Source organism: Penaeus vannamei, chromosome 14, assembly GCF_042767895.1.
Source record: "Penaeus vannamei isolate JL-2024 chromosome 14, ASM4276789v1, whole genome shotgun sequence".
Taxonomy (NCBI): domain Eukaryota; kingdom Metazoa; phylum Arthropoda; class Malacostraca; order Decapoda; family Penaeidae; genus Penaeus; species Penaeus vannamei.
The window spans coordinates 43,602,144-43,614,643 of NC_091562.1; the positions used below are offsets into that span (position 1 = coordinate 43,602,144).

At 36.3% G+C, this 12,500-nt stretch overlaps 1 protein-coding gene across 1 annotated transcript; it reads right to left on the reverse strand.

Moving 5' to 3' along the window:
- Positions 1-424: 424 nt before the first annotated feature.
- On the reverse strand, positions 425-11,390 carry LOC113808809 (gamma-tubulin complex component 3 homolog). The gene is made up of 17 exons (XM_027360299.2): positions 11,204-11,390; positions 9,688-9,863; positions 8,358-8,474; positions 7,973-8,195; positions 6,715-6,831; positions 6,038-6,156; positions 5,621-5,842; positions 5,240-5,407; positions 4,661-4,854; positions 4,143-4,294; positions 3,821-4,013; positions 3,486-3,690; positions 3,216-3,351; positions 2,878-3,098; positions 2,527-2,652; positions 1,990-2,124; positions 425-1,468 (listed from the first exon to the last, which is right to left on the reverse strand). The coding sequence occupies exons 1-17, from the start codon at positions 11,262-11,264 to the stop codon at positions 1,295-1,297; spliced, it is 2,739 nt and encodes a 912-aa protein (XP_027216100.1). The 5' UTR covers positions 11,265-11,390; the 3' UTR covers positions 425-1,294.
- Positions 11,391-12,500: the final 1,110 nt, after the last annotated feature.

Below are 12,500 nucleotides of genomic sequence, written 5' to 3' on the forward strand. Positions count from 1 at the left end.
TTTTTCTTTCCGGTCTTTCCCTCTCCCTCTTTAATCATTTTTCAATTTTCACCTTCAACCTCTTCCACCTAGTTTGGTTACATAATAGGAATTACGAGCAGCTAATAATTCTTGTATCAGACAGAGCAGCTTTGGGATTCAAATACTAAAACACATAATTAGCTACTGTCAACCTTCTGATGTATATGTTCAATAAAAAGTTATCAGAATGCTTCTATAACATAACAATGGCAACTTATGGTCTTTATTTTCATGCTCTGGTTGGATTTTCAGAATGTGCAAGAAAAACTAGAAGGTATAAAATACCGAGAGAAGTATTAGGATATATATATTACATTTTCAATCCACAATAAATGATTGAAAGATCAGTCTGTTACTATGTGTGAAAATCAAAATATAACATAGGAAAAAAATAGTTCTAATATTATATTATAAACAAATTGTATTTGTTCTGCAGCAGTTAACACAGTCTGTACATGTCACTGTTGTCTCATTTCTAGTTGGCAAGTCACACTGAAATCTCACGCTGAGGTATTTGACAAACACATCCAATCATACATATGGCAGGTTAGTTCACAGTGTTATCTGAACATACAAATATACATCACTGGGCATCCACAGGACAATTTATATAAATAAAAACTATTTCCGGACGTTCTCTTGTAAAAAACAGACACATAACAGTCATTCAGCTTCACCGTTTCCGAACACATCCCACAACTCAAACATCCAACAGTTATCCTGTCTTTCACAATTGCATGCCATCCGCTCCATTACTAACAATATTAAAGACAGGAATGTGATATAATAAAGATGTTAAAAATCGAAGAAGTGCACCACTGTTGTAAATATGTGTCCGCCTGTTGTGGCTGATTTACTAAGGTATATTTTCATCATACGTAATACAAGAATATTAAAATATTGCATAAACTTGTTCTAGTGAGATGATACAAATGTTGAGCTAAAAAATACTGAGAAAGAGAGCTAATAAAAATGCTATCTCTCCTAACCACTATTTCTCTCTTCACTTGAAAATGTGATATACGGCCACTAGTAAAGTTGAACCCTCAAAAACTGAAAGCTATTTCCTATCTTACAAGACACTCCCTAAGCACAAAAAAAGGAGAAAAGAAAGCTGCAACATTTACAATCACAGATGAGACAGGCATCCTAACTTCAATGACCCTCGTGATCCAGGTCTGCCGTTCTCCAGCTCTCTTTCGCAAGCAAGCGCTTATAGCCTTATAAAAATATTCGGTTTCACAACAATAATATGTTTCCAAAGGCATCATCTTCACTGGCAGAAAGAAGTGCCCATGCTTTTCCGCTTGTGGTGATAGGTCAGTCGTTGATTGAGACGGTGATCACGTCGGTGATAATATTCATTGAAGTCCAAGCGGGTGCACAGCAAGTGGAGATTCTGGTCATCATGTTGAGACAGCATCAGCAAGAAGGACTGGACCATATCCTGGAAAATACGAAACATGTATTAAAATTATTATTTCTTGTGAGAATTCTTGTCCACATACACAGAATATGCACACAGCGTCTCTGAGAGCAAGACTGATCAATGTACACATTTCTGGGTAAAGTACAAATCATTACACATGCCTCTGATGAATGGCACTGTCAATATTATGGAATCAATACTGCAACTGGTTACTTCCTTTTCTCTGATCCTATACTACCAGAAAAATCATGAGTAAAATATAATAATCAAAATCAAGGGATATTACTTCATCAGGATTTCTTAAATCAAGAAATTAATGTCATTTCCTGTTAGCTCTTCCCCATTTTCTATTTATTTTTGTGCAAAGCAATTCTGCTATAAATTCAGAAAATATTTTGAAATATGATAAAGAATGCAATCTATTTTATGGTCCATATGGTAATAATTTTCAAATTTACTTTACTGTAATGAATTGGCTTTTGATCAAAAGGGCTGAAAATACTTTTACTGAATGTTAACAAAATGCAATCTGCAGTTACCTGATAAGTCTGTGTGTTAATCCTCAAGTCTGACTTTAATTTTGGTACAACTTTGGTTAAGAATTCTTTCCTCCTTCGCTTCTCGACATCCTGCTGCTCTGCTGTTGTACCAAATTCACCTGCTTCTGTCTTGGCCTGACATGACAAAGAGCAAATAAATTGTGAGCAGATGAATTATGGAAAAAAGATCATACCTTTACATGAATAGTTAACATCAGATATGAAATACTTGGTGACTTTATTTTAAAATGTTCATAATATTTGTAAAATGTAATTTTTTTTATATTTTGCAAATATGAAAAGGTATTTCAATAACTAGTTCTGATGATCTAACCACACCAGCTGAAAATCTGATTGCAAGACATTTTCCATACTGTATTACAGCTAAATCTAATCAATAACAATATCAATCCTAAATCTTCTTTCAGTAAGTTCATTATCAAGATACATAATGAAATTCATCCTCAAAAATCTACTGTAGTCAGGAAGGAGACTTACAACACGATGCATTTCCCAAAACTGAAAATATATTCATACCTTGATTTCAGCTTCGGCATTCTTTCTAGCGTTCACCTCTGCTGATACAGCCAGGGACAGCCTCTCTTGCAGACCTCGTAGGTTTTGGATCAAATTGTAAAAGGTTCTGAGGTGAGTTCTTACTTGCTGTGTAGGAAGAGAACAAATTGAAATGTAGCAATAAATACCCTCATACAGCTTCTAAAAAAGAATTTTGTTATATCATGTGAGGGATGGCCATTTATCTTAAAATGGCAGCAACACTCACTTAAATTTATTGAACAAATACATTATAAAAAATATATAACACAACTGAGTTTCTCAAACAGAAATGAAATCGTGCTCTACTTCAACAAATAATGCAGTGCAAACCTTTGATTTGCTGTCAAGAAGTGCTCCGGCTACAATTCTCTTGAGGAACTCATTATGGGCTGCAATAACATCATCGAGACTTTGTGCTGACTTGAGGTTAGTCATTAGGCCATGCCAAGAGCACTCAAGAACCTCAAAGGTCATGTAGTACTGCATTTGGTGGACTAAATGGACCATCTCTGTTGTTAGGAGCTGGACTCCATGAAGCACAACACCCAATTCTGCAAGATGGAAATAAAATTGATATGAAGATATGAAAATATTCCTTACATATATATGAAGTTATGGGTACATGTTCCATATTCCATAAGGTATGTCAAGCTGCACAGGAGACTGACCGGGTAAATCACGGCAGAGCTTTGAAGTAGCTGCCTGCTCTTTCCAAATGTCAGACAGGATCATCTCCATCCTTTTGTCTTTCCAGAGTGCATTGAACAGCATCAAGTACTGTCTCATACAATCAGCAGTCAGCACCTATGAAAGCAATGACTGTTAAGTGGTATGCTTAAAATACTATCTTAAAATTCTAGACTGAGGAAGCCCCTCTATAAAATTCATTTAAATCTAATTTCTTCAATAAGAACGCTATATAAAACTATCAGCTTTACCGTTCCAATTGGTCCATCTACATGATAGTCCAAACTGAACACATCCCATCCAAGGTCACCGGGAGAGATTTCGAGCAATCTGACATCTAGACGTTCGAGGATGTCTGGTTCCTCATACTGAGCATTACTGGCAGCCACTGCAGTCTCCAAGAGGGAAGACAGATTATGTGGGTACAGGTAAGTGGCTGGTCCACCCAACTCTGGTCTGAAAATGAGAGGCAAGGTAAGCTATCTTTGAAGACTAATTATGTAGCAAATGCACTATTGAATTTATTATAGAAATGACAAAAAACAAAAATACAAACATTCAAATACTCTCTGAATCCCCTACTTACGTAAGAACCTGCATAAGGTAGTGTATGAAATCCCCCTGGCCAAGGAGGAGGTACCGACGTAGAGCACGAAGATGGTCCATCAGTTTGTGTCGTGTAAGGATCTCTTCTAGGACATGGCGAGAAGTTTCTCTGAATGTCAGACTAACTAGATTGTCAAGCTGACTGTTTTCATCTTGAGTAAACAATGATTCAACTGAAAAGAAAGCAGATATTGAGAAATTATGGAGTAAATGAAAGGAAAATCTACATCTTATCCTAGTTTAATAACCATTTCCAATATCTAATAGAAATTTATTTAAAAAAACAAGTAACTTCTCCTCACCAGTTGTTTGTTGAAGAGCAGACTTGATAGCATCACGCCCTGCTATCGGAGCACGGAAATGACAGACATTACGAAGGAAATTGAGAGATTTACCGGATGCAAGTACCTTCTGAGCCTGACTCTTGCTAATGAAAGATGGCAACATGCACCACCTACCAAGAGATCCAAAACATGAAGTCATAAAAAGGTTTTGCAGTGGTGCATGCAGTCAGATATGTCATCATTCCTTCAAGAGTAGAACCAATCACAAAATGAAAGTTACAATTTCATTAACAAAAGCAGTAAATATTACCAGAATTAGGAAATTTCCATAATTAAATTCCATGTCTAAAATAAGTGAAAAAAACAGATATGTAATAACAAGTGTATATACATATAATTTTGATTGGAATAGGTAAACAGTAAATTCCTCAGGAACAATAAAAATACAAGTCTGATTATAACAAATGTACAATATTTCAGGAAGAGAGATCAGAACCAAAATGAATCTCTAGCAAGCCAACCCAAATCTCCCTCACCTTATTGAATACTTGTCCTGCCACAGTTTGTCATCAGAAACTGTGTGATCTGAAGCAATGAAGAACTCGTGGTGAGGATCCTCCAGTGTGCCATCTAAGAGCCACTGAGTGAGCATAACATACAGAGGCGTGCAGGCCATGTTCAGGACGTGACGGACAACTGTTCTGTGTCCTGGATCTCCATGGTGCATGTGCTGTTTGGAAGTGAAAGGATTTTGACCTCTAATCATTAAACTGGAATATTGGAAATTCTACTCGGTTTTATCATCAATTACAATAAAATAAACACATCTTGGCTATAGTGAGACAAACACACATATTACTGAGAAACCTGGAAGCAATTTTCTAACACTATACAAATTATCATTAATGCGAAGACAAAGAAAATGATTTGTAAACATATTACACATTCACAGTACTTATTTCTTTTTCCCACACACAAACACACACACGCACACACACAAAAAAAACTTTAAAGGTAAATATACTTTAACTGCTGGTTTCATACAAGATCACATCTGAATTCTTCACATTTCAGAAAGGAGGAAAAAGTTATGTGCAATAAAACATATTACTGACCTGATATATGGCAGAAACACAGGCACCTCCATACACTTCCCGTGCCGCATGAGTAAGCAGTGCCAGGGCCTTCAGGTGAGTGCGGGGCTCCAGTGTCCAGAGGACCAAGCGCCGCAGCGTGAGGCCCCCCATTGGCTCTCCCATTGGAGTGTCTCCACCTTCTTGAATCTAAATGGAGGAGTAATCAAATTTTGATTTCCACAATTTTTCAATTTGAGGGTTGCTTAAACTATACTGTATCGTATATTTCTTTTTGCGATCCTAAATTTAATCAAAAGTATGAAAAACAGAACACTCTGACATAAGAATCAGAATGAGCATGATAAATATTACTCCAGATCACTCCTCACTTAAATATACTTAAATATCAGACATTCGTACCTGGGCCTCCAGTACTGCAATCAGTCTGCAATACTCATTCAGTTCCTCTCTTAATGCCATTACTAACGACTGGTTCACTAATCCTGCAGCTGTTCTGTCAGTCGTACGCTCGCTTCCTGTTCCTCTTCCACCCCACTCACAGAAGTTTTTGACTTGATTATATAACCAACCAACTTCTGTCAGCTTCATAATCAGTTCCTTCTGGCTGAGTGACAACCGCACCTATACAGACACAGTATCACAATTATCTGAGAGATTTCTTTGGATATCCTTATTTGATCAGTGCCTTAAATAACAAGAGAAATTGCAAATCGTGGCTGTAAATCATCCATTTCTGAGATAAAGGAAAGAAAAAGGGGGGAAAAAAAGTAAATAAATAAACCATAATTACAAGACAAGAAATGTCAATCTCCTTACCTTTGGATCTAACCTAAAGCCATCCTTGTTGACATCCATCTTAATGATCTTCCCTTCAATACCCTGGAAAATGAAAAGGACTTCCCTGATGAGCACCTTCTCTGTCACTTCTATCAATTCTGAAATGCAAAGACAGAAAACAAAGTCAAGTTCCATCATATGTCTTGTATTGGCTATTTTCTCAAGTTGTTTTTTTACCTCCATCAATACTGTCTAGCAATGCTGATCTGTTGAAAGGGCTGAGTATTGTACTTTTTAAATCATATCTGTTGTGTCCTGACTATTGTGTAAGAAATCTTGCATACTATGGATACTGAATATTTAAAAGAAATCATGATTGGAGAATTGCTAAATATTTTTAGAAGTATGTACTTCAGTCACATAGCTAAAATAACATCTTAATTCTTAGGAACATCTCATACCCTAGTTCAACTATCATATTCTACTCGAGTGCTTGTGTCTTCCTTCGTTGCTTCTTTTAATCTACTATTAAACTACTGTGAAGACAGATTCCAGGATGATTTCGAAACTGTTGTCTCATTTATTCCAATAAATTTAGTTTGCGCATTGTGTTTTTTTTTTAACCACAGCATCAACATGGCAGTATTCTTCCATTCTTTCTTCACTGTAAGTCTTTTACATGAAGATCCATCACCTTCAAGATACGCAATGCTCACCTTCCTTTGTGCTTTTTGTGGACTGCTTATGGCTATTTTGTGCAAACTGTAATCTATCAGCGGGAGCCTGTTGCTGAAGCTCAGCAAATGGGGAGTCGGGATTGGCAGTGGCAGCTCCTGAAAAAAATAATATCAATAATAATAATAATAATAAAAATAATGATAAATAAATCAGCAAAGAAAAAATAAACTTTTAGAGTGGAGAAGCATATAAGAGCATAGCTAAGGTGAATTAATACAAACAGCAATAGTAGCCCAATGTAAGCACCTGATGTCTAAACCTCACAACTACATTCTTTATAATCTTAAAAAAGGGTATTTATGATTTATGGTTGATAATTTCCTGTCAGATGCCATGATACAGATATTCCAGGAAGAGCATTCAGCAAATTATTTCCTTATTAACCTTGAAAAAAATATGAAGTTTTGTACCAAAAGAATAGCTGTCTCGACGATGATTATGATGATGGGAAGAAGAGGAAGGAGGAGGAGGAGGAGGAGGAAGGAGAAGAGGAGGAGGAAGAATAATAAGAATAAGAATAAGAAGAGGAGGAAGAATAATAATAAAAAGAGGATGAGGACGAAGAAGAAAATAAGGGAACAAAAAATTTTATTTGCAAATATCATACTAACAATAAAGAAGGCCGACAGACAAGATTTTTCATTGGCAATACCAGTAAACATAAGAGCCCTCAAATATTCTACATTAATTCTTCAAAACCACTGAGAATTTTTTGAAGGGATGGCCTCTCATATTTGGGTAATTTAGAACCTATTTTTTTCTCCACTTGCTTCATAACAAAATAGAAAATAACTAAAAAGTACAATGAAACACAGGTAATCAGTCTTTGGCTGTCTGTCTCCCACACAAGTTCCACTGCTTCTCAATTCTGTTCCTACCCTTGCTTGGCCTTTCTTTGCTTCCCCCTCCATTTTTCCCTCTATATCAGTTATCTATCCATCATTTATGTATCTCTTATCTTATCTACCTGTCTTTCTATGGTGGTTTTGGGCAATATTGTCAAATGCCAAGCAAGCTGAATACCAGAGAGCAATGCACCCAGTTTCACAGTCTGAGGAAATTGCTGGAATTGGACACGAACTTTTACAGACACATATTACATGAATTATACAATCTTTTAACCTTCCTAAATATACAACAATAATAACAACCACCACAACCACAAGAAAAAGAACAACAATAATGATAAAAAAGTCTCTTTCTGTTTCTACAAACATATTCGTAAGAAATGCATACCTTTATACATTGCAGCAAGGCGAGACACTCTGCTGCTGCCTGAAGTAATATCTGCGCCTCCATGTCTGGTAGACTGAACATTTAGACTCGGCAGAGAATTTACTCCAGGTGGAACTCTGGCTCCAGAGGGGGCAGTAGGTGAGAGACATGCATCCACATTATGGAACAACTTGGGGATAGGGAAAGCCTCTTCGGTCTGATGGCCGTTAGTCAAGCCATTCTCCTGTTGAAAATACCAAAAGAACATAAACAAATAAAGGAAAGTAAAATGAAAATAAATCTGCTAAAATCAAGTCTAACTATCCTGCTCTGTAATGGCATCTAGAGACAGCATAAGTAAATAAACCAATGAAAAACATACACTGATTGTACCGTAGTTACTTACATGAACTGGTGATTGTGCATTTGATAATGTTAGTATTCTTGTGCTGGAAAGCGAGGTATTATCTTGACTCAAAGCAAGGAAAAAGGAGAGAATGCTTGCTTTGTTTCGTGGCACTTCCTGTAAAAAATAAAAAAGGTCCATGTTAATAACTTATACTCAGGTAATCATGTCCAACTCAATAACTGATAATGAATAGCAAGCACTATAGTTTCCTTCTAGTTTGGAATCCATAAAGGACAACACACATAACCTGTTTCCTGCAGGACTCTCTCACTGTTTCTCTGAATCATGAATAATATATATATATATATATATATATATATATATATATATATATATATATATATATATATATATATATATATATATATATATATATATATATATATAAATAATGACTGAGTATCAAAAAAGTGTAAACTAATTTCAAAGTCAAAAGGGTCAGTGGCTATCAAAATTTAGCCGTGACTCTCATTTCCTCATACCAAAATTCAGGAATTATGAATCACAACAAATCAAATTGAAGCTCGGTTTGCATCAACTGAATAACATACAACTGACAAAACTATCTCCAAGACCTAAACAATGTAGCCTACTTTAAACTTTTTTCACTGTAATCCTGTTTGGTTTTCTGTATAACCTTCATGACACTAAATGATGCATATTGTGCACTGGTCAGAAATGTTTACTTTTCTCTAAGCTTTTATTAACCTTATTTTCTTCTCAAAATAATTATATTCCATATGTATCTTTTAATTATTCATAAAAGACGTACAGTGTATTTCACTAACATGTTATAACCCTAAACTATAAGATATTTCATATTTCAAAATTGGAATTTCTGGAGCACATAATTAATGATAAGCATAATGCTATCAGATATATAAATCTATACCTAACCTTTATGACAGCATCCTTTTCATGTTTAATTTTGTTAAATAGTAGTGTTGCTGATTCAAAAAGAAATACTTAAGAGGCTAGTACTTTGCTTACTGTAGCAAATTGTGGTCTTCTTTAGCTTCCAGTTTTGTTCCAAGGAAAAAAAGTATGCTCATAATCACTCAACACAGTTTATCATAAATGTTCTGACAATAGTGTATGCCAATATTTCATCTCATTTTACTTCTGATGAAAAGTCATGCTCCTCCCTTAATCAGGTGTAGATGGACCCAAGCGTGGAAATATTGGATACCTCAAACTGGCCTGATGACGTGAATATCGGAGTAAGTGAAATATGATCCCATTCTTTGAATATACAAATTGTCATGGTCTCACCTTTTATTCTTTAACTTACGACCAATTCACTAACATGCAAAGGTAAAACACTTACTGATTTCATTAGTTTGTTTATCAACCCGGAGAAACGAGCGGCATCCTCCAGCCTTTTCTCCCGTACCAAACGACGGCGGATCTTATCAGCAACAACATTGTGATCTTTGGCAGCAGCTCCAGACCAGCCTTCATTTAGCAAATTTACGGCAAGTTGGAAATGTGAAGTTACACGATCTGAAAGAAAGGCGAAGCCAGTGTGAAATGAAATGTGTATAAACAGTAGGCATTAGGGAATGCAGTCTTTGGGTATATGAATGCAAATTTCAATTTGATACAAATATGAAAGAATTCTTTCCAAACGTGTCATCCCCTGGAATAATGCAATATATAATTTTGAATAAAAACTAATTATTCAAAAACTAATGATCAATTTATAAACAATGTTTTTTTTTTTTTTCTTTTTCTTATATCATTTCAGGAGCACACTGCATCCATAGTCAGAGCTGACATGTCTTGGTATCTCAACTTGGAAAAATATATATATGTATAAAGTATGAGGAGACAAGCCTAGCAAGAAATATATTGTCAAAGTGACTTAATTAAGATAGTCACATTAAGTGCAAAACAAAACACATATAAACTGATCTTTAATACTGACAAATAATGAGGTGTGCATCAAACATTGCAAATAAATAAATCATTTGTCATCATACATAAAAACCAATCATAGGTTATACTACATTTGAACCAGCCAGTCAAAATCATTTTTCACCTCTTTCGATCTAATCTTACCGAAACGCCCCGACCATTTGTATCTACCTGAAGCGATGTCAATACCAGATACCGCAATGGAATCTTAGTCTCCAAAAATTACGGAACTCTTGCTATTTCATTGGCAAATTATTGTCACAAAGAGTTCAGCCCAAATTCTATTTAGCCAGAATGCATATAGTTTATGTTGACCTTTGCCCGAATGCCAAAAATGCGAAGACAACAGCAATAATTTGGCCCATACTAAAGGATAAATCACTGATAACAAATCAATTTTTATTAACAACTTACTATAACAGTTTCGCAGATGAATAACGTCTTCAAAATGTCAATCCATCCATTCCATCAAATGTTTCCCCAGACTGTGGCGATAAGTACAACTGAAGACTTGTCAAATTTGCCTTTGTTTTACCCTTGGCCAAGTGGGAGATTCGGTTCCAAGAAGTAACACAAAATTCGGGACATTTTGGAAAGTCAGACGGAAAATTTAGGACGTTTGAGAGTCAAGAAAACCAGGAGATTCGAGAAACTCTTAAAAAATCGAGAATTTCACCCAAACCACTTATGAAATTCAGGGGAATTAAGGAAATAAATTAATCAAAAACGAGAGAAAAAAATCATCCATATCGACCACCTCCCGAGAAAAATACCAAAAGACCTTCAAATTCCCCCCGAAAACCCTCCATTAAATCAAGATAACGATGTCAAATAACGAGAGAGGAGACGAAATGAAGGCAAGTGCGGGAGAGGACTCGTCCCTCCCCGCGCCCGTCCCATCTGCCTCGCCCTCAGCCCCGCCTCACCGTCGCTGATCCCCGTCACGTGCGAGCACAGCCTCTTCAGCAGGGCGTTGGAGGCGTCCATGGTCCTCTCGGCCGATTTATTCCCTGGGGCGAGCGTGGAGCCGATTTTGACATGGGAAATGGCCAGTATCGACCACCACTTCGACTCTCATGGCGCCATTTATTTTCGTTTTGTTTTCATATGGGCGAGAGGAGGCGATTGGGCGAGGGCTCGGAGGGGAGCCAATCACGGGCCGGGTTTCTGCGCGGTTCGGTCGGGATTTAATTGTTCCTCGACGCAAAAGTCCGTCAATTCAAGACTCGGTCAAATCGCGATCCGTCAGGGTCGCTCTGATTGGCCAGATCTTTTTATGACGTCATGTTTTGAGGATTACCTACGTACAGCAAGTATTTATGACGTTGATAAACTATGACGTAATAACGGAGTACAGACATATACAAACTATTTAGATTTTATAATATCATTTCTTTGCGTATCTATTCTATACTATTATCTCATTTCATTCTTTTTTCTTCTGTTTTCGTAAGTAGCACATATTCTCATTTATCATAATGTAAATCCTAAATTCAGAATGGAACAATATGTGATGCGCAATAAAATAAACAATACGACATATTACACATTATGTTTATTATGGTGAGAGAGAGAGAGAGAGAGAGAGAGAGAGAGAGAGAGAGAGAGAGAGAGAGAGAGAGAGAGAGAGAGAGAGAGAGAGAGAGAGAGAGAGAGAGAGAGAGAGAGAGAGAGAGAGAGAGAGAGAGAGAGAGAGAGAGAGAGAGAGAGAGAGAGAGAGAGAGAGAGAGAGAGAGAGAGAGAGAGAGAGAGAGCGAGAGAGCGAGAGAGAGAGAGAGAGAGAGAGAGAGAGAGAGATGCATATGCTCATATGTATGACTTTATTCAGTATTTCCATTCTCACAATATTTTCAGAATCGAGCAACAAACCTTTTCTTCGGAGTACACGCAAACCTCAAGAAATACAAGAAAAGCAAAAACTCCCGCAAATAGGTCACAGATAAAGCAAAATTATGAGCACACTGTAAAAATCTAAAAAAATAAAAAAAAAAGTTTTTAGAATAATGAAGGTCACTTTCATAATGGATGTCACTTTTAGTTTATTGTATTATTTCCACATCTTAGGGTTAAAATCTTAAAATTGGTATCAGTCTAAGCTATAGTCGGTGATGTATAAAATGGTTTAAAAATGCAAAATAAAATATAGTCTCTCTTTAGAGTAGGATAATGAATATTTAAATTTCAATATCTCAGAGGGTCAGGTTTACAAAAGGTCACTCAATT

Coding starts and splice junctions, on each gene's coding strand:
- LOC113808809 (XM_027360299.2), bottom strand. CDS start 11,264: ATGGACGCCTCCAACGCCCTGCTGAAGAGGCTGTGCTCGCACGTGACG. Junction 4,014..4,142: donor TGCTCTTCAACAAACAACTG/GTGAGGAGAAGT, acceptor CTTTCTTTTCAG/TTGAATCATTGTTTACTCAA. Junction 2,125..2,526: donor ATGCCGAAGCTGAAATCAAG/GTATGAATATAT, acceptor TTGTCATGTCAG/GCCAAGACAGAAGCAGGTGA.